Raw genomic sequence first — 27,186 nt, forward strand, 5'->3', positions numbered from 1 at the left:
GTTTGCGTTACCCAAGCCGAGATTCTCGCGTGTGCTTCAGTCTAGGCGGAACACTCCCCATATATATACGAATTTGTGTATATTGACTCTCTTTCTCTAAAACACAGAATAACAATAGCCTAGGAGAAGCTTGCAATGCTAAGAAAATTAACGGGACACTAATCTATGAATGCCTTTTCCTTCCCCAAGGATCTCGGTCCATCTAATTTTGGTAAGAAATATTGGGATCTCTTATCCCAAGAAAAGCAATTCCACTTAAATACTTTCAACATTACTTAGTCAACCCATCGTCAGTTCTTCCCCATTGTTTTAATAGTAGCACAAGAAGACACCAGGACCCTATAACCTCCGTCGCATAACCATATTAGATCACAATCCGCATTAAGGACAAAAAAAGTGCATGTAAATATTACAAAACAAGTGCATATTCATTGAAATATAAGATTCCCCCTTCAAAACTTTTATTGATTAGCCGTCGAGCTTATCTTTAAATTTGCTCGCCTTCTATGGCAAAAGAGTACCATGAAAGAAGTAAATAACATAACGTTCATCATTCCCGAGCAACAACTACCACCTGTTTACCAACATTGTGGCCAGAGAAGAGCCCAACAAGAGCTGCTGGAGCACTCTCTAGTCCTTCAGCTATGTCTTCCACGTATACAATCCTTCCTTCTTTTATGGAAGATAGAACCATGTCCAGAAACTTTGGATAGAGGTGGTAGTATTCAATAACCAGGAATCCTTCCATACGGAGTCGTTTTGTGATGAGACAGGACAAGTTGTGTACGCCTTCAGGTTGCTCAAGGCTGTACTGTGAGATCATTCCACACACAGCAATGCGACCATGGAGTCTCATGTTGAGGAGTACTGCATCAAGCATATTTCCCCCAACATTCTCAAAGTATATATCGATGCCATCAGGGAAGTATCTGGCAAACAAATTAGTAAGTACACGTAGATATCAAACACGGCTTTCTCAGAAAAACCAAGAAAGAAAAAAAACAATCCCACATATGCGGCTTTCTATGTAAAATGGCTTTTGTTAACAAGGCAAGTAAAATAGCACTCAGAACAAGTGTAAAAATGCCAATTAAGCCACATTACGGGGCCACCGATATTTTGATACAGGTACACTAGAGTCATCTATCAGATTCTGTGCTTTATGTAACAGCTTACAGGGCACATCCTCTTGAATTTTTTTTCCAAATAATGGCCATTTTATCCAGGGATGAAATCAGGACTAAAACTTCATTGTGCTATTACAGGTTTCTTGAAAATTAAAATGAAAACTGACCTTTTCAAAGTCACATCAAGGTTTTGCTCTTCTTTGTAGTTGAAAGCCTCATCAAATCCAAATTTGTTCTTCAACAGATCAACCTTATGTAGGAGCAATTGTAAAAGAAACAAAAGCAAACAGAAATGGAGAAGTTAGTTAATTATGATATTGATTCTGGTCCACCTAGCATAGTTGTTCAGAAAAATAATACATTTGCAGTTGGCAACCAGCATGACAGATAACATATAATATTTATGCATGTGCACACTCGTGGAATATCAGGATTCAGCTCACCACTATGCTTCCAATAGTTATGTTCAAGAAAAACAAGTGTTTAAGGTGGACAACTGAGCAAACAGCGGCACCATTAGCAGTGTTTGAAATCAACATGGTTGGCAGAATGTGACTGGGATTTTTTTTAGAAAAAACGAAAAGAATAGCATACCATCAAAGTGAATATAGATTGAGCAATTACAACATTCAATTCAGCAGCTAAGCGGCAATTTTGAAATCAATTGAACTAATGACCATGTTAAAACCACTACCTTTTCTTTAGTTCCAGCACTTCCAACAACATAGCAGCCTAACAACTTAGCAAACTGCCCAACAAGCTGACCAACTGCTCCAGATGCAGCTGAAATGAAGACGTACTCTCCTTTTTTAGGGGAACACACTTCATAAAAACCAGCATAAGCAGTCATACCAGGCATACCTACAAAGCAGATATGCAAAGCAACCAGATGAAGAGCATCAGACCTTGCAGAAGGGGGGAGGAGCATCGAACATCATCTCAAAGAAACCTAGATAACGGAAATTTTTGGAACTTACTGAATATATGATCTTTCATGGTTTGATTTTTTCTCCCCTAGCTTTGATGATAGTTTGAACTACTATTAACAGAAATGGTATGACTATGCAGAATCTCAAAAAAGAGACCTCATTATCCATCCAAGTGAGATATAATGGCAAGACCCAAACAGTAAATGAAGCAATGATTTGACTTGACCATAAAATCAGACTAGCTAACTGATCTAAGGTCAATAATTTATCTTGCTTTCAGAGAACTGCCTGATAGCCTTATGAAAAATGCCTAAAGAGAAGTGGTACACAGGACTTGCATGAACAATGGTTAAAAGGAAAAATTGGGCTGGCAGATATAGGAATGCAGACTGGAGGTGAATAGGTAGATCCCATTGAAGATGATCCTCAACATTCTTGAGGACGTATGTTCTGTTTTGTAGGACATAGCACCGAGGGAGGGAAAGGTGCAGAGGGAAAGGGAAGAAATGGAGACACACTTCTTTGATAAGAAGGGAGGGGGAAGGAATGAGAAACGAAAGGCATTTAAATCTTTCCGAGCCCCACAAAACCAATTTGCCGATGAAAAAACAAGTCTGAATAAAAACTCTCCTACAGATTATGACAGCAAAGTTTATATACAGCAGTGCTGTAAAGTAATTGTAGTCTTCTAGGACCGATATTATGGTGGCACATATTTCAAAGGGTGGAAGAAAGGTATTAGGTTTGGAAACAAAAATAGGATTGAAGTTTAATTGGTTTCTGGAGTACTATATTGCAAATTTTTTAGGAAGGGTGCTGGAAACTCCATGCAACAAGTATTTTGAGCCAAACTAGGGGCAAAGAGTAGATGCTAGGTTTATAAACGGTAATCGAGAATAAAACTAAACAAAGGAAATTAAAAAGAAGAGAAGAATAGAAGATCTAGGAATCTTATCTAGAGTCTCTCTAGCTTCACCCCTTCCAAAGGTAAAGCTGCATCCACATACACAATCTCAAATTCTCATCAATTCTGGTGAATTGTAAAGAGTATATCTAAAGGCAGCTAAAATTTTCACACTCTTACTACAAACATGCATTAAGAAACAGGAAAACTTAACCACTACAATTACTCTAGAACAACAAAAAAAACTCCATATAAAGATTCAATGACTTGACTTGATCCAGAATAAGACCCATGTACAACTACTATAGTGCAATTCCATCAAATCTCAAAATTACCAAATTACTCAACTTCAAGAACTAATTAGATAATGATAAACCCAACTACTATCCTACCAACTTAAATAACATAAATAAAGACCCAAATATAACTGAAAAACTTTATCGCATGAGGTCCAAAATTTGCTCCATGTGAAATTCTTGATGTGGCCTGTCTTGTTAGCATCATATGCATTAAAATCTTAATGACATGATCAAAATTGACCTACCAAGCCTGCTGAAACGAATTCTGTAAATTACATAATACTTTTAACTCCAAAAACTTAAAATGACAAATAAAATTAAACCAGTGTCAATTGACTTAGACCTAACAGTCTGAAAGTCAAAATTTTGACCCTAAGAAATACCTAGTGAGTCATGTCTTTAAAACTAGTCAATTGGAATAATTGTCCCACCTTTAAGTGTGTTTTTTTTTTTTTTTTGGTTGGGGGGTGGGGGGGTTGAATTACTCTAACAACATCTGAGGTTTGGGTTTATTATCGAAGAGGCAGAAATGGGCTCTTATAAGACATTGACAACTGTACCACCCAAGAAGCGACACGAGTCACAGAAAGAGATCCAAACCAAGGGCGGGTCAACCCGAACAGGGCATCCAAAGCCTACAAACGACCATAAAAAGGCGACTTGAGCCAGCCCAGGAGAGTGGAGGCCCAAGATTCCCAAGCGTGGTAGACAAGAAAGAAAAATTAAGGCAAGAAATAGGATGTATAAATATAGAAAGTGCAGAAAGGAGGAGAAGAGTGTTCATTGTATGAGAAAACTTCTATTATAAAAGAAGAGAGAATTGTATGATAAAACTTTCTATTATAAAAGAAGAGAGAATTCTTGTACGCACACTTACTTTAAGGCTTAAACTTGTGGAAAAAGTTGGTCAATCTCCCCTAAGGTTTGGTTGACCTTACCCCGACCTTTCCTGCCTTAGTTGACTGAAGTCAGGTAATTTGAAAAATTAAATTGCCAAAACTACCCTTCATATTGCCAAACGACTAAATAAGCCTTATTTTTTTCTAAGTACAATTTTAACCTTACACATAAATATTAATCAATTAATGCCATAAATGCCCTCATGTGCAACTAAAAACCATAATATAAATATTAATCAATTATTAAACTTATTATCATATGAAATATGTTGTACAGTATTGTATGAGCTGTCAAACGTGTACAGTAAGATTAAATTGTATACTAGGGTTTTCTGTATTCTGTAGCCGCCTTCACCTACCCCTCATTACCATATATATCATCACCATGTATAGGGTTTACTTGTTCTCCACTCACCTACTCCTGTAGCTTCTCCTCAATAAATACCATTGTATTATTGTATTACTCACTCAATAATATATACATTTTCATATATTCTCTCTCTCTGTCTCTCTCTCTTTCAACACAATATATATTCAAATTATAATGTGAACAATAATCATATTAACCATATTAGTATTCCTTCTAAAAATTCAGCAAATACAATATTTTTTATAAAATTATAGTTTGACCCATTATATTAAAATTACTCCTAAATATTTATCAATATATTAGCATATAATTGAAATTAATCACAAATTTTATACAATTATTACCCATTTAACATCAATGTATATATTATATACATATTACATAGATAAGCATATGTATTAGGTTACAGACTTCCAATACTCACTATTTCTCTCTCCACTACCACCTCTCCCTCCACCACCACTATCCCCCTCCCCACCACCACCTCTCTCTCCACCACTCTTTGTTGTCATTCACATATAACAACAGAGTATATTCTTCCGATTTTGACTTCCGTTCTTTGCACAAGGTCTCACGATAGTGTCTTCGATCTTGCCATTGTGACAAAATCTACGGCTTTAGAGGATGAACAATGAAGCTCTGAATCTGAGAGTGTTCAATTAGAGTAGGGTTTAGAGGTGTCAGTGGAGGTTAAAACAAGTAATTGTAGAACTTCGAGGGGAGTCATGAGGGTGAAACTCAGAGGACTGTGCAAGAGATGAATGTAAGGGATCTCAAAGCACTGGGTGATGGTCCGATGGATATGGATAAAAAGAAGAATGATTGAGTGTTACTTACTATATATGTTGTATGTATATATATGAAGAGGAGAGTGATTGATTGTATATATGTGTGTGTGTGTATGATGTATTTATAGACCCTCACTCTCTCTACCCTCCTCTTTGCTCTCAAATCCCTGAAAAAAAAATGCTCGATCGGCAACCAAAACTCAGAGGGCATGTGTATGTTGTGTGTATACATGCAATTGATCACAACGATTCGAAGATTAAAAATCTCGAGCAACCAAAACACAGAGGATATATTGGTGGTGTAAAAATAATTTTCCATGTAATGTATACATCATAATATGTAAAATGCATATAATATATACATTAATCCAGGTGGCAACAAGGTCTACTCTTGAGGAAGATTTGGTGAGATATATCAAGGGCAAAATTGTCTTTCCATGTGTCATGCTTTACTTGTAATAAAAACGGGTACAGTTGTAAAATCACTTCCACCGTTAACAAAGGCAACTACTCAACTCTAACAAAGGTGTCAGAGTTATATTTCAAAATGTCTAAGCAATAGGTAATAAATAAAGAAAAATTTCAACGTTAGTTAAGAGTAATTCACCCTTTTTATTTATTTTATTATTATTATGCTTGTTAAGGATTGCATCATTTTGTTGAGCGTACAAGAAGAGGTAATTTTAAAATTTAAAAAAAAAAGAGAGAGAGAGTGTTTTAGAAAATAAGCCTCACTGCTCTCTTTTTCCTTCCTTGCTTCTTACTTATTGAAGTGCTAATTCAATGGATGATAAAAGCGAAGGAGCAAATTAACCTAGAAATGACCTGGTCTGGCCCATTCCTCGAGAACAAGATCCCGCTAAATTGGCTAAGCGAACCATACTTCGAATATCACTTGGATGATAAACGTGAAGGAGCGAAAGCTTCTTTGCACCCACCATGCATGTTTTCCTCTTTAATAAGAGGTTATTTTGCACATAGTTATACTCCATTTACCACTTGGTAATTGTGTTAAAAATTACAACACTCCAGTTATGCTTTCATCTATTAACAATCCCCTCCACGCAAAATAAAAATAAATAATAAAAAGAAGAAGAAAAAGAAAAAGTAGAGAATAAAACAAAAAGAGAATTACATATGGCAGTTTCCAGGGATTGAAATGAGCAAATTAAACAAACTTACCAAGGATTCCAGTGTAGTAGGAAAGAGGCACCTCTGTATGTTGAATTTTAAACAGAATATCGTTAGATGTAATGAGACTATACTCTTCCCATCCAGTTTTTCCCCAAATCAAGTCACCTTTCTTGAAGTTCGGGTGGCCAGAATCCAAAACTTTAGCGACTCCATATCCAGTTATAGGCTGCATGACATTAACTGAAAATATCACTAAAGCAAGCTTGTGATTTCTCAAAAAGATTATCAGAAATCAAGTAAAATAAAATTCGGACATGTGAGTTGAGTCAAATGTCTAAAATATTCTATTAATTTTTCCTTTAATACCCAATGGTCTTATCTTTTGCCAGTTAGTGGCTTGAAGTAGCTGATTTGGATTCAGAAAGGGCATTCAAGTAAAAGAAAGGTTGAATTTGGAATGATAAATTTTCACATTAGTTTAAAAGTCAAAGTTGGAAAAACAGAAGTATGAGGAGAACACAGAAAGGTTGGCTATTTCAGTGAAATCTGTGCTAGTAAAGCTATAAAGATGCCCATTAATACCCCTCTACTCACCATGCTCAAGAAAAGAAAAAGAAGAAGTTCCTGATCCTCTTTTATTAATAAATTTCTTAGATGCCCAACAAGAGTAGAGTACCAACACCGCATACATGTCTTTTCACCATGCACCACTCCAAGAGCTGCAAATGAACTGAGCCGAGCTTTAGGTTGTTCCGACTCAGGTCGCCTTAGTCACAAAGGTGTTTGAGATCGGCTCAGGTCACCTTAGTCATAGAGATGTTCGAGATCGGCTGGTTGGTGCTCAGATGAGCTCAAGCTCAGCTCGGGCTAGTTCACAGAATAAATCTAAATGTTATAGAGGAATTTGTATATAAATATACATACAAAACTCAATAGAGGGGCAAAAGGTTGCCGGCCACCGATCAGATTTGTCTTCGACAATCTCGGATCGTTATAGCAACCATTCTTTGGCTTGTCTCACACGATCCGAATAAGAAGAGAGAGCGATCGAGACATATTAGAGAGATGATGATGAGGACGAGAGAGAGAGGGAGAGACTTCGAGGAGCTGAGATAAGGAGTCAGATCAGCAAAGAGATGAGAGAGAGGGGATGGAATGGGTGTGAATACCACTCCACAAACCTGTCTTCTCACGACCAATGCCACCGGTGTTTTTCCTACTCTACCAACCAATAAACCATCTCTACCTAATCAACTTCCGCATGAGACTACATCTGTCTCAATCTCACAAGTCTCAACCCATAACTTGGGTACCTATTTATAGAGTTCCAAACCCAATTCTTTGCTGGACAAAGATTACAATTCCTTAGAGACCAATACTTGTCTAACAAGAAATTGCCTAATAAAATACAACTCTAAAATAGAAACCTAGTTAAAAAAGGAATTTGATACACAATTCCCAACACATAGTAATATGAGAACTTTGTCACAAAATTGTATACTTCTCAAATTTTCAACAATTTATGTAATTTTGACTTCTTAACAGCTATTATGAAATAATTTTAAGCATTAAGATTGTTGAATGTTGACTAGATCAGTTTAGAAAGTTCAACCAAGAGTCCTCTGAAACAGCATGTTACTAAAACACACTAATTCACAGTCATCAAACAAGTCTAAATCTGCTAGATGTGATAGATGAATATAAATCATAAACAAGCACAAATATTACTACAGCCTAATGTTTCTACTGGTTTCACGAAGACTCCTGTCATGCCAAAAATAAGATAATTTATTTATTTCTCCAAGCTAGGCCCAAAAGAACCAAATATTAGATACTGATACATTTGAAGTCAAGACATTATACCCTAGTACGCATCAGTAGCAGGTCTGCAATGATCCCAAAAACAGCTTCATAAGGGGCATAGTATGTCGTTAAAGAAAGGATCGAATCGATCTGGAGGGCCACCAGAATTCCAAAATCACCAAGTACCTTGACCCTCCAATTCCAATAATGGTATCTACATGGCCACAATAATTCCAAAACCACCACGCAAGTTCGCCATCCAACCATCAACATCAGTGCCAAGCCAAGCTGTATGTACCTAGCCCACCAACCATCATTAATTATGGATAATCTATCTCACACCAAATTTCCAGGAAATTTTGGAATTAAATCCACAGAGATCCAAACTGATGCAAATGACTAAGGGTACTTTAGTCAAGATCTAGGCAGTCAATGGTGCCTTGGGAATTGCCTTGAAGAAAAGTCAAAGAGTCATTCTTGTTTCACTAAGCTTTGGAATTACTTAGGAAAGTGGTAAAGTCTTATTAATGTTGTCTGGGAATTCTAAGAGTCATTCTAGGAAAAGTCAAGGGTCATTAATAGTAGTATTATAAAAGGGACAACCCTCTATATCCTGTCACGCCCCGAATCCCATGACTCGGGTCGCAAAGAAAAGGAAAATAAATATATAAAAATAAATAAATAAATAAATAGATTCACTTGAGTATATAAATAATTAATTGGAGAAAACCGGTGTCATTCACCACATAAACAATAATAATAATAATAATAATACTAATAATAATTTTTAAAGAAAATAATATTTGAAAGTTGGCAAAACAGTGGGGATTAATTTGCAGAAAAAAATAATAATAAATAAAAACACATGGTGGACAATTTCATCAACCTGGGCGACAACACAATGTAAATGCCAGAATCTTTTTTATCTAAAGCTACTACTTTGGTTGCCCAGATAATACCTGGTCATCAAGTCCTATATTTGGCACTAAAGTTAACAGCATGCCCAGTAATAAATAAACTTCGCATGGAATGAGCCAATATCAGTTTACATACAATGTCAGTAAATCAAGTATGTCATCATAAGGTCACCTAATCATTTCATAGATTCATTAATAATGTGAATCTAACTTGTATATACATAATCACACAATATACACTGATCTTGGTTTCATATAATAATAATAATAATAATAATAGTTTCATAAAAATAAATAATAGCATGATTAATTAACCATTTGTATTAGACTATCCAAATGAACCCACATATGCACAACTTAAACAATAATTGTTCAATCCCACCACTTAAGTCATGGCCACCATGGCCTCATTACATTCCATAAAGTGAGAAATGAGGATCAATGTTATGAGATTACATGAGTAAAGATAAGGGAAGAAATTCCATAAGAACTCCAATAGATAGATGGGTGAGTTCCTAAGTCATTTCCCTCCTCTAAAAGAATATTACAAGCATGTCATCAATTATAATATCCAAAATACACCATGTGTCAAAATACAAGTCCAAAAGTAAGCTACACAATGGATGTCACAATTATCACAAATAGCTCAAAAATGTTGTCTTGGCCCTAATCAAGCTAGGGATGAGGAACCTCCTCTTGGGCAATGCCCTTTTCTGAAAAATATAAGAATCAATGGGGTGAGCAACGAATTGTTCCGTGGGAATGTCTCATGAATATAAAATAGGTTTCTCAAAATTCTACAAATATGGCATGGTCATACAATACAAGGAACATACTTCCTAACGTCTAGTCTCAAGGGAAACCTAAATAGGATCATCTTAGTCTAGCATAAATAATATTAATCCATTCATCAAGACAAAGCATAAACAATATAGTGTAATGTACATAAATCCACAAGTTGCAATAACAGATAAATGCTAACTTGAAAATAAAAGTCGAAATCAAATAATGGTATAACTCGGTCACATAGCCATGCTATGCGCTTAAATAAAAATAGTCATTCTCGGATTACTAGTCCACCGGAAACTAACCAATTGGCCAATATAAAGTGGGGAAACTCATGTTTCACCCGCGAGCGCCAAGCCCTCGCATTTTCAAAGTAACAACCACCGACTATCTCCCAAAATCAACAAACAAGTCCACAAAATAATCTATATACAATGATATGCCCAAATTGCACTTCACATGCGCACATAAATTATACTAATCACACAATCCATGTCCTATGGTCTAAATCACTATAATGGCATACTCTTTGACGCAATGTCAACAAATTGGGTATTTTAAAGTCATGTGATTTCATGTTGTTATTATATCAAATTTCAAGTATGTAAAAGTTCAATGTCATTATAGAAATGTATATCTTTTTTTTTTTTTGATAAGTAAGAAATGTACATCTTTTTTTTTGTAGAAATGTCATTATAGAAATGTACATCTTCAAAGTTAACCCTTACAAGATAACAAATACATGATAATTCCATGAACAACCACAACATATAAAACACTTTAATTACAAGTAATTGTACATACTAAAATCTAACATTTTAATAAACATCAATAATATAAAAAAATGAAACAAATAATATGTTACATATGAAAATTAACATAAGAACTCAATAAAACATTATGGACATGCAATTAATCATTATATAAGCTCTCTAATCCAACCCACACACACAAGTGCATGTATAACTCACACAATGGTCATAAAATTTCAAGAACTCCTAGGTTATAAGCATAATACACCCCTACCTCACGCAAAGAGTAAACCCTAGCTACTCCAAAGGAAAAATGTGCTCCAAATCCGAAATTGATTGAGGGGTTTTGTTCCTCTCGTAGTCCCCGTCAACTTTCCTTCTATGGCAAGCTCAAAATCTCAAAGGTTGGAGGTGAAATAGTGGAGAAATGGTTGAAGTAAAATGAAAAAGAAAAGAATGGGAGAGAGAAGAGAGAGTGTCGGTGGAGTGGGAGAAATGAGAGGATTTTGGCCTATTTTACACTCTCTCTCTCTATACACACACATACACATGTCACACACATTCTTATCCATACATATCTCATCAACTAGTCAACTTAGGCCCCACAACATAACAAAATGCAATTAAAAATAAATATAAAAGGAAAAAAAAAATAAAAATTAAAACTTGGTCATCACATATCCACTGTAACCAAGTCTTTATCAATATATTTTGAGTTATTATCAGATTTTTAACAGTTTCTTAAGGCTTTTCCAAGATTTTCCTTTAGAAATCTAGGCTCCGATCATGCAGCTATAACGAGGCGATAAGTTGAGAATAGCTTTACCTGATCAACCATATAGGTTGAATGGCACTCAAGGCAAATCACCTATGCTATAGCTCGTGACCTAGTGTTACCTCCTGCAGCATGGATCAGGAGAGGCCTTTCTAGTTCCGCTCCTCAAGAGTCAAGATGGAAAGTAGCTTGTCACGACGTTGCTTCTAATCTTGAAAAGATGGAACCCAAAAGGGACCTTATTGTCACGATCCGATTCCTAAGACGCTTGGAGGATGGAAGACACGCATGCTGGTTGGCAAAGAGCAGAGTTTGACTGGGAATGGTTCCAGGGAAGGGGCGTGCAGGAGCACAGGATGGTACCTCTTCAGAGTTCAGGCAGGTCAACTCGGTTCAGTTCGAGGTGCTTGTCGCTGGTCTTGGACTTGACTATGAAGAAGGGAGTTGGCCATCCCTGCACAAACTGGTCGGGAGCTGGAGCCGTTCCCCTGACGAGGCCATGGCAGGCCGAAACCAGTCAGCATGTATCCTTGGGAGGGCAGGTCGTGGTGGCTGACCAGGGCGCTTGCGCGAGCTGAAGCAACGCCTTGGTGCCGCACGGGCCGTGCCGCTGCGCCAAATCTCTAGGCCCGTGACAAATGGTATCAGAGCAGGACTTGGGGTAAAGCACGGTAGGGTGCCCCCTTGTCGGTCCGGGAGGGGTCAGAGAATGAAGACGGTGCATTGAAGTTGCGTCGATGTGGAGGAATCAATGCAGTTGGGGGGAGAGCCTCCATCTCCCTAGGAAGAGGCGTCCGTTGAAGTTGCGCATTGAAGGGCCGGAGGGCCGCGCGCACCAAAGTTCGTGCTTAGTCCTTGGGTGATGCAAACCATGGTGAAGGGCGAGCATCAAGTCGGCAGAAGGCCATTGCTTGCTCGGGATGTCGCGGAGGCGGCATGACGGAGAAGAGTCACGTCCTTGAGGAGTGGACGTCCCCTTGGTCCGAGGCCTATCATTGGGCGAGTGCAGTGCAGGGAGCTGCACAAGGAAGCGATGGTGGGAAGGCGAGCATACCGCATGGAGGCAGACTTTGGAAGGGAGTGGACGCAGTAGTGAAGCGCCGCACTGCGACGAGGACGTCGCAGGATTTGGGTGGGGGAGAATGTCACGATCCGATTCCTAAGACGCTTGGAGGATGGAAGACACGCATGCTGGTTGGCAAAGAGCAGAGTTTGACTGGGAATGGTTCCAGGGAAGGGGCGTGCAGGAGCACAGGATGGTACCTCTTCAGAGTTCAGGCAGGTCGACTCGGTTCAGTTCGAGGTGCTTGTCGCTGGTCTTGGACTTGACTATGAAGAAGGGAGTTGGCCATCCCTGCACAAACTGGTCGGGAGCTGGAGCCGTTCCCCTGACGAGGCCATGGCAGGCCGAAACCAGTCAGCATGTATCCTTGGGAGGGCAGGTCGTGGTGGCTGACCAGGGCGCTTGCGCGAGCTGAAGCAACGCCTTGGTGCCGCACGGGCCGTGCCGCTGCGCCAAATCTCTAGGCCCGTGACATTATGGTCTGCGGGTCACCCACGTGCGCGCGCTGTTAAGGAACTCGGGTAATCATGGTGTCATAACAGTAAATATGGCATCATGGTTCCAAATGGGAAGATGGGTTGATTGAGGTATGGAGGATTGAGAGTGAGAGGCTCGTCAAATTGAGAGCATGAGTCGCACCTTAAGGAACCGTGGGCTTGATGCTCTTGGACCTTTGACACACTCTGCGGCTCAAATAACCCGCGATCCTCATCAAAAGGGGATGCTCGCAACCTGATCGGAATGATAGCAGAAGAGACACATGGGGTGACGTGCTCATGCCGTGCGACGTAGGATGACAACGGTCAAAGGTGCGCGTCAAACCCTATAAAAACCAAAAGGCTCTATTCCCTTTCTATTTCATTTCTGCTCTCTCTCTCTCCCATCTCATTCCTTTCAGCTCATCTTCCCCTACCAGTCAAGTGCAAGCCATCCCTCTCACTTTCCGAACCCTACCATTTACATATATATATATATATATATATATATATATCTCAAATGAATGGGTCAACCACATGAATTATCTTTTACTATTCTTTTCTAATACAACCCAACTCACCTATTATACTTTTAATGATTATCTTTTACTATTCTTTTCTAATACAAGCCAACTCACCTATTATACTTTTAATGATTTCATCTCATATTAATATATATATATATCTCAAATGAATGGGTCAACCACGTGAATTATCTTTTACTATTCTTTTCTAATACAAGCCAACTCACCTATTATACTTTTAATGATTTCATCTCATATTAATTTTAGTCACTCTCTATGTCTTCTATGAAAATTAAACTCCCTAATTGTACTCGCACATCCATAGGTCAGCCTTTGTATGGGATCTCTATTTTGATGGAATGGGATGTTTAGTCCTCTACCCTTGAAGACTAGAAATCATTAGATGATCCTCGGCCATGTAGCCCAATCAATCAAAACCCTCCAACAAACATTCCTACTTTGTTGTTTCCTACGGACGTGAGAAAGGAAACGAACAGTCCGTTCCTTTTCAGAATACCCAATTTAGCCAAAGAGCGACGAGAAGCGTGAAAAGTCACACTTGCTTATGGATGGTGGTTAACAGTGAATGGGTGATTGTCTCTGAATCAGGTGGTGGATTGGTTTAATCAGCATACTGTTATAAAATCTACTACGTCCAGCATTTAAGTGGACTCTTTGTAGTGACAATTTGGAAGATTTGGTCTGTAAGAAACACTGTGTTACACAGTGGGATCCAAGATCAAACTAATCAGGTGGTGCAGGCTGTTGTTTGGGATGTAATCACATACCTGAATATTAGTTTTGCTGATTTTTTTGATTATTTTTGGAGATTAACATCTTGCTTGGAAGTGAAGGTTACCTTTGATCTGATTGAAATCTTTGTGGTGTCTCTTGAGGGAAAGGATGGTAACTTCCAGGTTCAGTTTTTGCTGGGGATATTCAAGGCTTGTGGTTTTGTTCACAAAATTGCAGATTTTTGTGATTTTGTTCACAGAATTGCACAGTTGTGGAGAAGCAGGTGGATTCTCTGGTTTGGGATTCTATGAGGGTTTCAAATAGCAGGTTTGATTTCTCTCGTTGGACAGCAGATTTTGGTTGCCGAGGACAGTTTGTGTGGTTTGTGTATTGCTTGTTGACAGAATTGCTGTGGTTTGGGGAAGCAGGTTTTGTATTGCTTTCTCTTGGTTTTCAAGTCCAGAAGGTTCATGTGGAGCAGGGCAGTTTGGATTTCAATTTGAATATCTGTTCTGTAGGTTTTTTCTTGCTATGGTTATGCTTAATTTGTTCTAAGGATAAGTTGTTTTGGTGGAAAGTGGATTTAGTCCACTTCTTGACATGTATTGGAGTTTATACTCCTATTGTAATCGTACTTTCTGATTATTTTTATAAAATATCCCATTCAATAATATATATATATATATATACACTTTCTGATTATTTTTATAAAATATCCCATTCAATAATATATATATATATATATATATATATATTGTTAATTGTGACTGATACACTCACCGAACCAGGTTTGAAGGACTCAATGTAGCTTCCTTCCAATTTCTTCATGCGTGATCGCATGTATGGATCGCAGGACAAGTAGAGATTCTTCACCAAAATCGCATCAGAACCTTGTGGAACCTTGAGACGAATGGTACCGGTAGTCACCGACATGTCCGACTCTTTGGGGATACCAGCCACCACGTAGTCCCTCAATATCACTTGTTTGTTGCTCACTTGCTCTCCGTGATCTCCCATCGTAGATCGATTCGTCTGAAGATCAAATTCTATTGAAATTGTGGGAACCTACACCAACTAGGTGAGAGAATTTGAGGAGGAGCGGAGGCGATTAAACCGATGAGAATGGAGATAATTCTTTACTCACACCATTTGTCCGAGTCTTTTGGACCTTGTAAACAAAAGATAAATATAGAAGAAAAAACAAAAACAAAAGATAAATAAATAAAAACAAAAGAAAATGTCCCTTAAATAATTCATGGATGAGTTATTTCTCATATTAAATGATCTTAAAAAATTAATAAAAATTACTAAAATTCATCAGTATTGAATTATGTGTTGAAAACTGAGTATTAAAAACATAAACTTTGGATGAGATTTTGAATAGATTATGCTAAGAATTATTTGTGGATCTATAGACGAGCGCGTTCCTCTCCGCAAGGAAATGATCGTAAATTATTTACTTTTTCGAATCCGTTTCCGGGTGAATGAAAAATTAACTCCAAAATAAGGTGTTTGATAAGCCTAAATGGGTTTGTAACATTAGGCACATCGGAAAAATATTAAAACCTAAAGGCACCATGAAGCCTATATAAACTCCCCTTTGGGTGCATTCCAAACACTCCAATTCAGAATCCTTTTCTCTAATCCTGAATTCTCTCATTCCTCTTCTCTATAAGTGTCTGTGGGTACGAACCCTTGTCTTTGGGTTCGAGCCTTAATCAGTTACTCATAGTCCAAGTTTAGTCAGTCACTCCGAGTCCGAGTCCGAGTTTGAGTCGAAGAGTACTACACCAAGCTGGTTCACCTATTCCTTTGGTTTGCAGTCCTACTATCGAAGGAAGTAAAAGTTGTTCTGTCTTGAGGTTCTTTTATTTTGTTTTATTTTATTTTATAAGATATTATATATATAAATTATTATTTTATAATAATTATATTTATATATATATACATTATATTTATGCATAATATTTAAATAGTAATACTATAGTGTATGGTATAATTAAACCATATTTTTGGACTACAATCTTAAGACAGAATCTGCTTATATTATAGTTTAATTATTTAAATATTGTTGTTATTTTATTTTGTGAATTTGACTGTAGTCTGTATATTTAATAAATATCAGACGAATGGCAAGTACAAATACTACTATGCCTAATGTTCTAAAAATTTAATGGGCCGGAGTTTAAAAGGTGTCAACAGAAAATGATGTTCTACCTTACAACTTTAAATCTGAGCAAGTACCTAGCTAAAATTGCTCCAGTGCTAGAAGAGGGAGAAACTGACATTACAAAATTAGGAGCTGTTGATGCATGGAAGCATGGAAACATAGAGACTTCCTATGTAAGAACTATATCCTCAATGGATTGGACAACATTCTATAAAAGCGAAGTACTGAAATTCTAGCATTAATTCACAGTGATATCTATGACTTTAAATCTGTGCCAACCAGAGGTGAGAAAAAGTATTTCATTACTTTTATTGATGATTGCACAAGATACTGTTTTATATACTTGTTAAGAAGCAAAGATGAAGCCTTGGAAATGTTTAAACATTACAAGAATGAGGTTAAGAATCAACTTGGCAAGAAGATAAAAGTGTTTAGAAGTTATAGAGGTGGTGAATACGAAACATCATTCGCTGACATTTGCTCAGAATATGGTATTATTCACCAAACTACCGCTCCTTATTCACCTCAACAGAACGGTGTTGCTGAACGCAAAAACCGTACCTTAAAAGAAATGATGAATTCTATGTTGATAAGTTCTGGTTTAACCCAGAATTTGTGGGGGGAAGCTTTGCTTTCTACTAATTATGTTCTCAACAAAATACTTCAAAAGAAAAAAATATGAAACCTTATGAATTATAGAAAGGTCAAAAATCTTCCTATAAATTCTTAAAAGTGTGGGGGTGTCTAGCTAAGGTTGCGGTTCCTACTCTTAAGAAAGTTAAGATAGGACCAAAAACATTTGATGATATTTTCATAGGCTATGCACAGAATAGTAGTGCATATCGTTTCCTTGTGTATATATCAAGCATTCCTGACATCTATGTCAATACAATTATTGAGTCAAGTAATGCTTGTTTATTTGAGGATATATTTCCTTGTAAAAATCCTCTTAAAAGAAATCATGATATTGCTAATAACAATATACAAAAGAATATAGACCAAGAGTCTATAGATGATAAAAATAAGGAAGAACCTAGACGTAGCAAAAGAGCTAGAACATCTAAGTCATTTGATCCTGATTTTCTGACATATATATTAGAAAATGAGTTACAAAGGTATAAGGAAGTTATGTCTTCTCCTGAAGTTCCTTTATGGAAAGAAGTCATAAATAGTGAGATTGAATCCATCATGCAAAATCATACTTGGGAGTTAGTGGATCTTCCTTCTGGTACTAAAATTTTAGGGTATAAGTGGATTTTCAAGAGAAAGATGAAGCTTGATGGTTCAATAGATAAATAAAAAGTTAGGCTTGTTACTAAGGGATACAGACAAGAAGAAGGCTTGGATTATTTTGATACATATTCACCAGTCACAAGAATAACATCCATTAGATTGTTACTACCTATTGCGGCATTGTAAAATTTAGAAATACATCAAATGGATGTTATGACTGCATTCTTGAATGGTGAATTAGAGGAGGAAATCTATATGGAACAACCTGAAGGTTTTCTTGTTCCAGGAAAAGAAAAGAATGTGTGCAAACTTGTAAAATCTTTATATGGATTAAAACAAGCTCCTAAACAATGGCATGAAAAATTTGACAAAGTGATGTTGTCAAATGGTTTTAGAATTAATGAGTGTGATTAATGTGTTTATGTGAAAAACACTCAAAATGGATATGTCATCGTTTGCCTATATGTAGATGATATACTAATAATGGATAGTAATGATGTTATAATCAAAACTTCTAAAAAGATGTTGAGCAAAAATTTCGATACGAAAGATTTAGACATAGCTGATGTCATACTAGGGATCAAGATTTCTAGAACATCAGATGGTCTAGTATTATCTCAATCTCACTATATTGAGAAAATATTAGAAAAATTTAATAAAGAAGACAGTAGTTTAATAAACACTCATGTTGATGTAAATATTTATTTATCGAAAAATACTGGTCCTAACATATCACAACTTGAGTATTCTCACATTATAGGAAGCTTAATGTATTTGATGAATTGCACACGACGAGACATAACATACTCAGTTAATAAATTGAGTAGATATATAAGCAATCCAGGAAAGAACCATTGGACTACAATAATCAGGGTTCTAAGGTATTTAAAATATACCATAAGTTATGGATTACATTATTCTAGATATCCTGCATTAATCGAAGGTTACAGTGATGCTAATTGGATATCAAATACGAAGGATTCTAGATCCACCAGTGGCTATGTCTTTACTATTGGAGGAGGTGCCATATCTTGGAAATTTTTGAAACAGGCTTGTGTTGCCAGATCCACTATGGAATTTGAATTTATTGCATTGGATAAAGCTGGTGAAGAAGCTGAGTAGCTTCGTAATTTCTTAGAAGATATTCCAAATTGGCATAAACCTGTGCCTGCTATATATACACATTGCAATAGTCAATCAGCAATTGGAAGGGCACAAAGTAATATGTATACCGGTAAGTCTCGACATATACGTCGACGACATAATATCGTTAGACAATTGCTCTCAAGTAAGATAACTTCAATAAATTATATCAGGTCAAAAGATAATTTAGCGGATCCGTTTACAAAAGGTTTAACAAGAGAGCAAGAGTATAATTCATCGAGGGGAATGGGATTAAAGTCAAAAGCTAACAAGTCATCTTAATGGAACCCAAGTTCTAGGTTCAAAGGGATAACAGAAATTCTGAATGGCTCACCAGAAGCATTGGGGAGATGTAATCTTCAACCCATTACTATGACGAGACAGTGTTACCTACAACGATGAGTATGATAAGCTATGTTTTTAATGACTCTTATACCTTGAAAATTCAAGTAGGGTATAGTAGGATACTCTTAATAAGAAGTCACTTATATGAGTGTGATGTGAGGCCGCTTCTATGAGAACTTCTATGGCTAAGTATTCTAGAGCACTCATGAAATACCAGGAGTTGTTCAGGGCTATATGAACACAACCATGAGAACCGAATTTGTGCGGGAAGGAACTGTGTGTTTACTATTGTCTTAGTTTACATCAACGGCTGAACAGTTCAAGACATCATGTTCACTGGTTAGCCAGTAAATCCGATAGTAATACACTAGGGAAGGTTCAAGGTCAAAAGCTACCTATCTCGATGCAGTTACTTTCCAATTGTACTTTTTCTAGTGTCTATATCTTTTTCATTTGCAATTTACACAAATTTTCATTCATGTGGGGGATTGTTGGAAACAGGGGCATTAAAAACATAAACTTTGGATGAAATTTTGAATAGATTCCGCTTAGAATTGTTTGCGGATCCATAGACGAGCGCGTTCCTCTCCGTAAGGAGATGAACGTTGTATATTTACTTTCTCAAATCCGTTTCCAGGTGAATGAGAAATTAGCTCCAAAGTAAGTGTTTGATAAGCCTAAATGGGTTTATAATATTAGTCCCACATTGGAAAAATATTAAAACCTAAAGGCACCATGAGGCCTAAATAAACCCCCCCTTGGGTTTATTCCAAAGCACTCTAATTCAGAATCATTTTCTCTAATTCTGAATTCTCTCCTTCCTCTTCTTCTATAAGTGTCTGCGGGTAGCCTTAGTCAATCACTCCTAGTCCAAGTTTAGTCAGTCACTCCGAATCTGAGTTCGAGTCAGAGAGTACTACACCGAGCCGGTTCGCCTATTTCTTTGGTTTGCAGTGTTACTACCGAAAGAAGTAAAAGTTGTTGTATCCTGGGAGATAGACGCCACTGAATTCGTTAGCACCATAACAGAGCGAATCTGTCTTAAGGATATAGAATCAAATTCTAGTCTCGACTTATTTTCAGGTTCTTTTATTTTGTATTATTTTATTTTATAAGATATTATATATATAGATTATTATTTTATAATAATAATTATATATATATATACATTATATTTATGCATAATATTTAAATAGTAATACTAAAGTGTATGGTATAATTAGACTATATTTTTGGACTACATTATGTTGTAAAACTAGGTGTACTTTGAGCACTGGGGCAAGGTGGGACAAAAATTAACAAAGCGACGATGTCGACAATCTTCTTATTATTGATTCTTTATGCAATATATTTGAAAAAGTAAGCAGTATTGTTATCCCAAACTACAACCACTTTTACTCTTATACAAGGTTTGGTATCCAAGAATAGAATGGAGTATCCATTCTAACCATTCTTTTGTTTAGTATGCAATTTAAAGTGTGAATGATCATTCCATTGGAATGAAAATCCATTCATGTGAATGAAAATCAATTCCACAACTAAACCTATAAAATGACAATTCTTAAAATTTTTTAAAAAATCAACTTTCCAAAAAACTTTCATATTCCAAGTCCAAAAACCACCACTACCTTTTACCACAACCACCTCTGCCTTTCACCATCATCACCACCACTACCACCGCCTTCCACCACCACCACCACCACCACCATAATCGACTTTCATCATCGCCCACCGCTTTTCACCACCACCACTGCCACCTCCTTTCACCATCAACATCGCTTTTCTTTGAAGCAACCACCATCGCCGCCAACGCCATTACCTTTCACCACCGCCACTACCTTCCACTACTGCCACCGCCTTTCACCACCGCCACCGCTTTTCACCACAACCACCACTACAGCTTCCACCGCCTTTCACCACCGCTACTTTCCACCACCGCCATTGCCTTTCTCGACCGTAACCACCTTCCACCACCACCACCGCCTTTCACCACTGCTACTATCTTCTGTCGCCGCCACCTTTCACCACCACCACCACCACAAACGCCACCGCCTTCCACCGCCACAACCACTACCGCCTTCCACCACCACCACCACCACCACCTCCACCGTCTTCCACTACCACTAACGTCACTACCTTCCACCACCTTCCATCACCACAACCATTACCACCTTCCACCACCACCATCGCCACCTCTACTGTTTTCCACTACCACCTTCACTGCTTTCCACCACCACTACCACCTTCCACCACCACCAACTCCACTACTTTCCACCACCACCACCACATTACTGCCACTGCCTTCCACCAACACCACTATCGCCTTCCAACAACACCGCCTTTGCCACCTTCCACCACTGCCACCACTGCCGCCTTTCGACACCACTACTTACACCACTACCGCTTTTCACCTCCACCACCATAGTCACCACTGCCACTGCCTACCATTTATTTTAAAAAAATTATAGAAGAATGCATTTTGTTAATTTAATTAATTTGTTACCAAGAGGGATATTTTGGATAACTAAATTTGAAATTTATTATATTCTAAATTTTAAATTGTTCCAACCAAACACTAGAATGGTTATTATCATTCCATTCCTACACATTTCATATTTACAACCAAACAATAGAATGAGAATGGTCATTCTATTTTCACTTGCATTTCATTTATTCATGCACACCAAAAGTAGCGTTAACGTTTCTTTCATAATGCTTTCCTCATTAGTTAGTAAAGTAGTTTGTAGTACTTCTGAGTAAGCACCACCTCGAAGTCAGTGAGATCAGGATCCAAATTAGATTGGCAGGCATTCAATTCCCCCTTCACAACTTTAGATTTTGATGAAAGCTCCGAGAAATCAAGTCTACATGTGCTTTTCAGTTCCTGTTTCTTTTAAGTTTTTCATAGACTTGAAACATGTTAAACTAGAAAAAGTTGCAAGCTGTATTACAGAATTTATGAAGAAAAAAAAATCAAACTATAAAATATCTCCTCAATTATAATTTTTTTGCAATGAATCATTTTAAACTATATTTTTAGCCACAAAAATAAAATAAAAACCCTTAGTCTTAAAAATCTCTAAAAAAGTCTCATATAACAAGATAGCCATCAATTCTCAGTTAATTTGTAATGTAAAATTACTGTAATGCTTTTGTAATGAATTTGAAAAGAAAAAAAAATAAAAAAAAAATTAAAGTATCAGTAGTGACTCAGATAAATAAATTACTTTTACTATTAACCTGCAAATTAATAATTAATGAAAAAAGGGAAAGGTTGCTTCTTCATCTTCTTATTCCTCCCGCCAAAGTAAGAGATTTACTTTTTGCATGATTATCACACATAAAATGAGCTTCATTCCTAGCAGGGGCGGAGGGAGGGGTGGGCTGGCCCCCAATTTTTTTTTTATTTTTTTTTTTATTAGTATACATATAAAAAATAAAAAAATAAAAAATAAAAAATTATTTTAGAACACTTGGCCCCCCTACCCTCAAAACATTTAGCCCATAGTTGCCTTTTGCCCTAACCCTCTGTTCTTCATCTTCTCCTCCACCTTCATACAAAGTCACAAGCTGTTTGCATCACTGTTGGCGGTCGGCTAATAGTTGCAGTCCTCACTCCTCAGAATCCTTATTTTATCTTTTTTGTACTCATCTTCTCTCTCTGACTCTGTAATTGTTAATTGACTAGGTACTAAGCACACCTTATTTCTTTGAATGATTGAATCTATCTCTACAAGTCACCTTATGGTCCTTATTTCTTTGAATTTGACTCTGTAATTGACTTTGTGTTGGAATTTTAACTGATTTTGTGTATCTAATTGTACCTGTTGATTTTAAATTAGTCTACTGTCTACCGATTGGTCCATTTTTTAGATTAGTCCATAAAAGTTAAAGTTTTGTGTTAGCAAAAAGTGCTTGACTGCTTGATTTGTGGCTAATTTGTTAACTTCTATGTCTCAATGGTACTGATGTTTTAAAGTACTCATGTTTATAACTTTTTACATCTAAGGAACAGAACTGCATAATATTCCGAGGGAAACTATCAGGGGCTGACACGAAGGCTCTGAAAATCTTAATTGGTACACACTTTTTTTCTTCTAAAACCTATTTTTTCTAAAATTCACTTGAAATTAGTCATGCAAGTGTTGCTATATATACCAATTCTAAGCTCACTTCACATGCGCACAATTTATTGTTTAAACACTTCAAAGGCGCACAATTTATTGTTTAGACACTTCACAGGGGCACAATTTATTTTTTAAACACTGCACAGGCGTATAATTGTGGTTGATAACTTTTTTATATTTTAAATTAGTTGTTTTATATGCAATAAGGGTGCAATATTATTTTTCTCAATTATGCTTATTAGGAATTTAGGATCGGTGGTTTAAATTACAATGTAAAACCCTAGGTATTAAAATTTTATATTTGAATTACCCTCTTTAGGTACAGTGTTATACGATGGTGAAGCCAAAAAGAACTATTGACTGTTTTTTTCAAAAAAATGATGTGCCTTCCGCGGCTTCCGCCTCTAATGTTGATGTTTCGGTTCATGATAACAAACGTCCTCCAAAATCTCTAAGAGTTAAACATACAAAAGTTGATCTTACCTTTTTAGAATGTGATCCACAATTACGTCGTCAAATATGGGATTTTCCCGTTGACGAACGTGATAAATTTCGACGAGCTTATATCAAAGAGAAGCCATATCAAATTGTGCTTTCTGGATCGAAAAATCATCATTGTCAATTTCAATCATCTTGGTTTAAATTATTTCCTACCTGGTTAGAGTATTCTCCTTCAAAGGATGTTGCATATTGCTTACCTTGCTTTCTTTTTGGAGCGAAACCAATGGGGCATCCCGAAACCAATGCATTTACAAGTGAAGGATTTCGAAGTTGGAAGAAAGTTAATGATGGCAATAGGTGTGCTTTCTTAAATCATGTAGGAGGAAGTCCATGTTCTGCTCATAGCATTGTTGAGAGAGCATGTAAGGACTTAATTAATCAACCTTGTGAGCATGCAAGGACTTAATTAATCAACCTTATCATATTGATATAGTGATGGTTAGGCAAACTTCCAAACAAGTTTCAAATAATTGATTGAGATTGAAGGTCACAATTGATGCGGTCCGATGGCTTATTTATCAAGCTTGTGCTTTTAGAGGGCATTATGAATCCCTTCAATCAAGTAATCGAGGCAATTTCATTGAAATGGCAAAGGCTTTTGTGTCATATAATGATGATGTCACTAGAATTGTTCTTAAAAATGCTCCAAAAAATGCCAAGTAAACCTCGCCACAAATTCAAATGGAGATTTTGCATATTCTTTCTATAAAAATGAGAAGTAAGATTCATGAAGATATTGGCGATGCTAAGTTTTGTATTCTTGTTGATAAAGCTCGTGATGAATCTAAAAGAGAGCAAATGGCTCTCGTTTAAGGTACGTTGATAAAGATGTTTTTACAAGAACGTTTATTTGATCTTGTGCATGTCAAAGATACAACTTCATTGAATTTAAAAAAGGATCTTTGTGCGGTTCTTTCTCACTATAATCTTGATGTTCACAATCTCCGAGGTCAAGGTTATGATGGTGCTAGCAATATGCGTGGTGAATGGAATGGTTTGCAAGCATTATTTCTTAATGATTGTCCTTATGCATATTATGTGCATTGCTTAGCTCACCGACTACAACTAACATTAGTTGCCGCATCTAGAGAAGTAATCGTTGTCCATCAATTCTTTTCAAACTTGAACTTCATTATCAATAACATCGGAGCTTCTCAACTGATGAATTACATTCTGCTCAAGTTATGGAAATTGCCCATTTAATAGATCTTGATGAACTTGAAACCGGCCAAGGAGCTAATCAGATTGGTAATTTGCAACGACCTATAGATACTCGTTGGAGCTCCCATTTTGATTCTGTTTGTAGTTTGATAAGGTTATTCGTCTAACATGTTCAGTTCTTAACAACCTCATTGAAGATGGATGTAATTACAAGATCCGGGGAGATGCTGATAATGCTTTTAATACTCTTAGATCATTGCAGTTTGTGTTTATTTTGCATTTGATAAAAGATATCATGGGAATAACTAATATCCTTTGTCAAGCTTTGCAACAAAAAGATCAAGACATCGTAAATGCTATGCAATTGGTTTCGAGTACAAAATAAATCATTCTGAAATTGAGAGAAAATGGTTGGAACAAGTTACTTGATATTGTTAAATCATTTTGTGAGTACCACAACATTGATGTGCCTGATTTGAGTGTTCTTTATACCAAAAAAATTAAGGGTCAGTCACGTCAGCCATAAGAGAATATTACACTTGAGCACCACTATCAGATTGATATATTTTATGGCATAATTGATTCACAATTGCAGGAGTTGAATAACAGATTTAGTGAAAAGGCAATGAAACTTGTTACTCTCAGCTTAGCTTTGGATCCTAGAGATGGTTACAAGTTCTTTAACGTTGAAGACATTTGCCTGTTTGTAGATGAATTTTATCCTCAAGATTTCACGGACCAAGAGAGGATTATGTTGACATTCCAATTGCAACATTATGAGGTTAAAATGCCTGTTCATTCATATTTGAAAAATATGTCAATGATTTCTGAATTATGCAGAGGATTAGTGGAAACAAACAAGTCAAAAATCTACTTTTTGATTGATAGGTTGATTCATCTTGTTTTGACTCTTCCCGTTTCCACGGCAACTACAAAAAGGGCATTTTCAACTATGAAACTTGTCAAAACACAACTGCGCAACAGGATAGATGATGAGTTTCTTGCAGATTACTTGAGTGTCAGTATTAAAAAAGAAATTGCTTAGACTTTTAGTACAAATTCAATTATAGATGATTTTTCTTCTCTAAAAGATCGTCGAGCTCAGCTTTTGTAGTAGTTGTTTAGTCTTTCAGGTTTCTTTTTGTATTTATCTATGTCATATTTGACTAGATATAGGCCAATTATTGTTTTGTAAACAAATTGGTCAAATTTTGGCTAGATATATTTTTGTATGCATTTAATCAATCATGAAGTACTTTTAATTTAAAATATTATTATATTATATTAGTAAAACTGTTAATACTACGCCCCCCCTTACATTGAATCTTGGCTCTGCCCCTGATTCCTAGTATAATATATTCATTATATCATCTTAATTAACCAACAAGCCAATTCTTTGAAATGTTGAAAGTGTTGGGATCTATATGCCCTGACATAGCAAATTCTTATTTGGATTATAGTGACATATATTCCTGACGTTTCTGAAATATTTATGCTTGATACAATTGGTGAATTCAATGTATTATATTTCAATTCATTATAGAATTGATAGTGTCCACTTAATTACAAGAGATATTTATATATGTATGTGATGGCGATCAATACATGAATATAAATAGTAATCATAAATTGTTCATAGTCGACAATTATGGATGGACTCATAATTAATTAAGACTTTAACTGAATTCGCGTTAAGTTGAGATATATTGCGAGAGCTGTCGTATACAATTGCTCCCTATCACTGTCATGACATTTGACTCTTAAGTATGAGAAAAGTATAAACTCTTTTATTAATTAATAATTAATTTGATTTGTTCGGCGGATACTTCGGGATCCTTAGACCGACACTTTGGGTAGTTATGTAATTAATAGTTAGAGGGTTATATTTTCAATATTTGCATCATTGCTACTTGTATTTATTTTGTATTGATTATGGTTGATCACAAAGTAAATTTGAAGGCCTTCGTGTGTTTTTAGACAAAATAATTTATTATATATATATTTATTTAAATTATTATTTTTGTCAAACAAATGTTTTACTGTGATCGAGCCAGAAATAATCAATGGTACCAAAATAAATATATTAATTAAGTAGTCAGATTGATGACTTTATTTATCCGATAACTAATTATGCATAGAGGGGTCAAAGTGTAACATTGACTTAGAGGTTATTATTATTTAATTGGAGTTCAATTAATTTCTTTTAGTAGAGTAGAAATTAATTT

The 27,186-nt window shown here is 36.3% G+C and overlaps 2 protein-coding genes across 7 annotated transcripts; one reads left to right on the top strand and one right to left on the bottom strand.

The window, feature by feature from the left end:
• Positions 1-381: 381 nt before the first annotated feature.
• On the bottom strand, positions 382-15,444 carry LOC132275485 (2-alkenal reductase (NADP(+)-dependent)-like). 6 transcript variants are annotated; one of them, XM_059777006.1, is made up of 6 exons: positions 13,020-13,448; positions 11,535-11,721; positions 6,499-6,676; positions 1,822-1,988; positions 1,295-1,377; positions 382-929 (listed from the first exon to the last, which is right to left on the bottom strand). In XM_059777006.1, the coding sequence occupies exons 2-6, from the start codon at positions 11,544-11,546 to the stop codon at positions 551-553; spliced, it is 819 nt and encodes a 272-aa protein (XP_059632989.1). In that variant the 5' UTR covers positions 11,547-11,721; positions 13,020-13,448; the 3' UTR covers positions 382-550. The 6 variants fall into 6 exon arrangements, with proteins under 6 accessions (XP_059632989.1, XP_059632987.1, XP_059632986.1 ...); XM_059777004.1 differs by lacking the exons at positions 11,535-11,721; positions 13,020-13,448 and adding exons at positions 8,314-8,551; positions 10,983-11,231; XM_059777003.1 differs by lacking the exons at positions 11,535-11,721; positions 13,020-13,448 and adding an exon at positions 15,062-15,444.
• Positions 15,445-24,628: 9,184 nt separating this feature from the next.
• LOC132273209 (uncharacterized) lies at positions 24,629-26,006 on the top strand. Its single transcript, XM_059774224.1, has 4 exons — positions 24,629-24,794; positions 25,007-25,048; positions 25,138-25,310; positions 25,557-26,006. The coding sequence occupies exons 1-4, from the start codon at positions 24,629-24,631 to the stop codon at positions 26,004-26,006; spliced, it is 831 nt and encodes a 276-aa protein (XP_059630207.1).
• The last annotated feature ends 1,180 nt before the right edge of the window (positions 26,007-27,186 follow it).

The sequence above is a fragment of the Cornus florida genome, unplaced genomic scaffold, assembly GCF_030987335.1.
Source record: "Cornus florida cultivar Cherokee Brave unplaced genomic scaffold, ASM3098733v1 CherokeeBrave_3.0.0_Hap2_Chr09, whole genome shotgun sequence".
NCBI lineage: Eukaryota > Viridiplantae > Streptophyta > Magnoliopsida > Cornales > Cornaceae > Cornus > Cornus florida.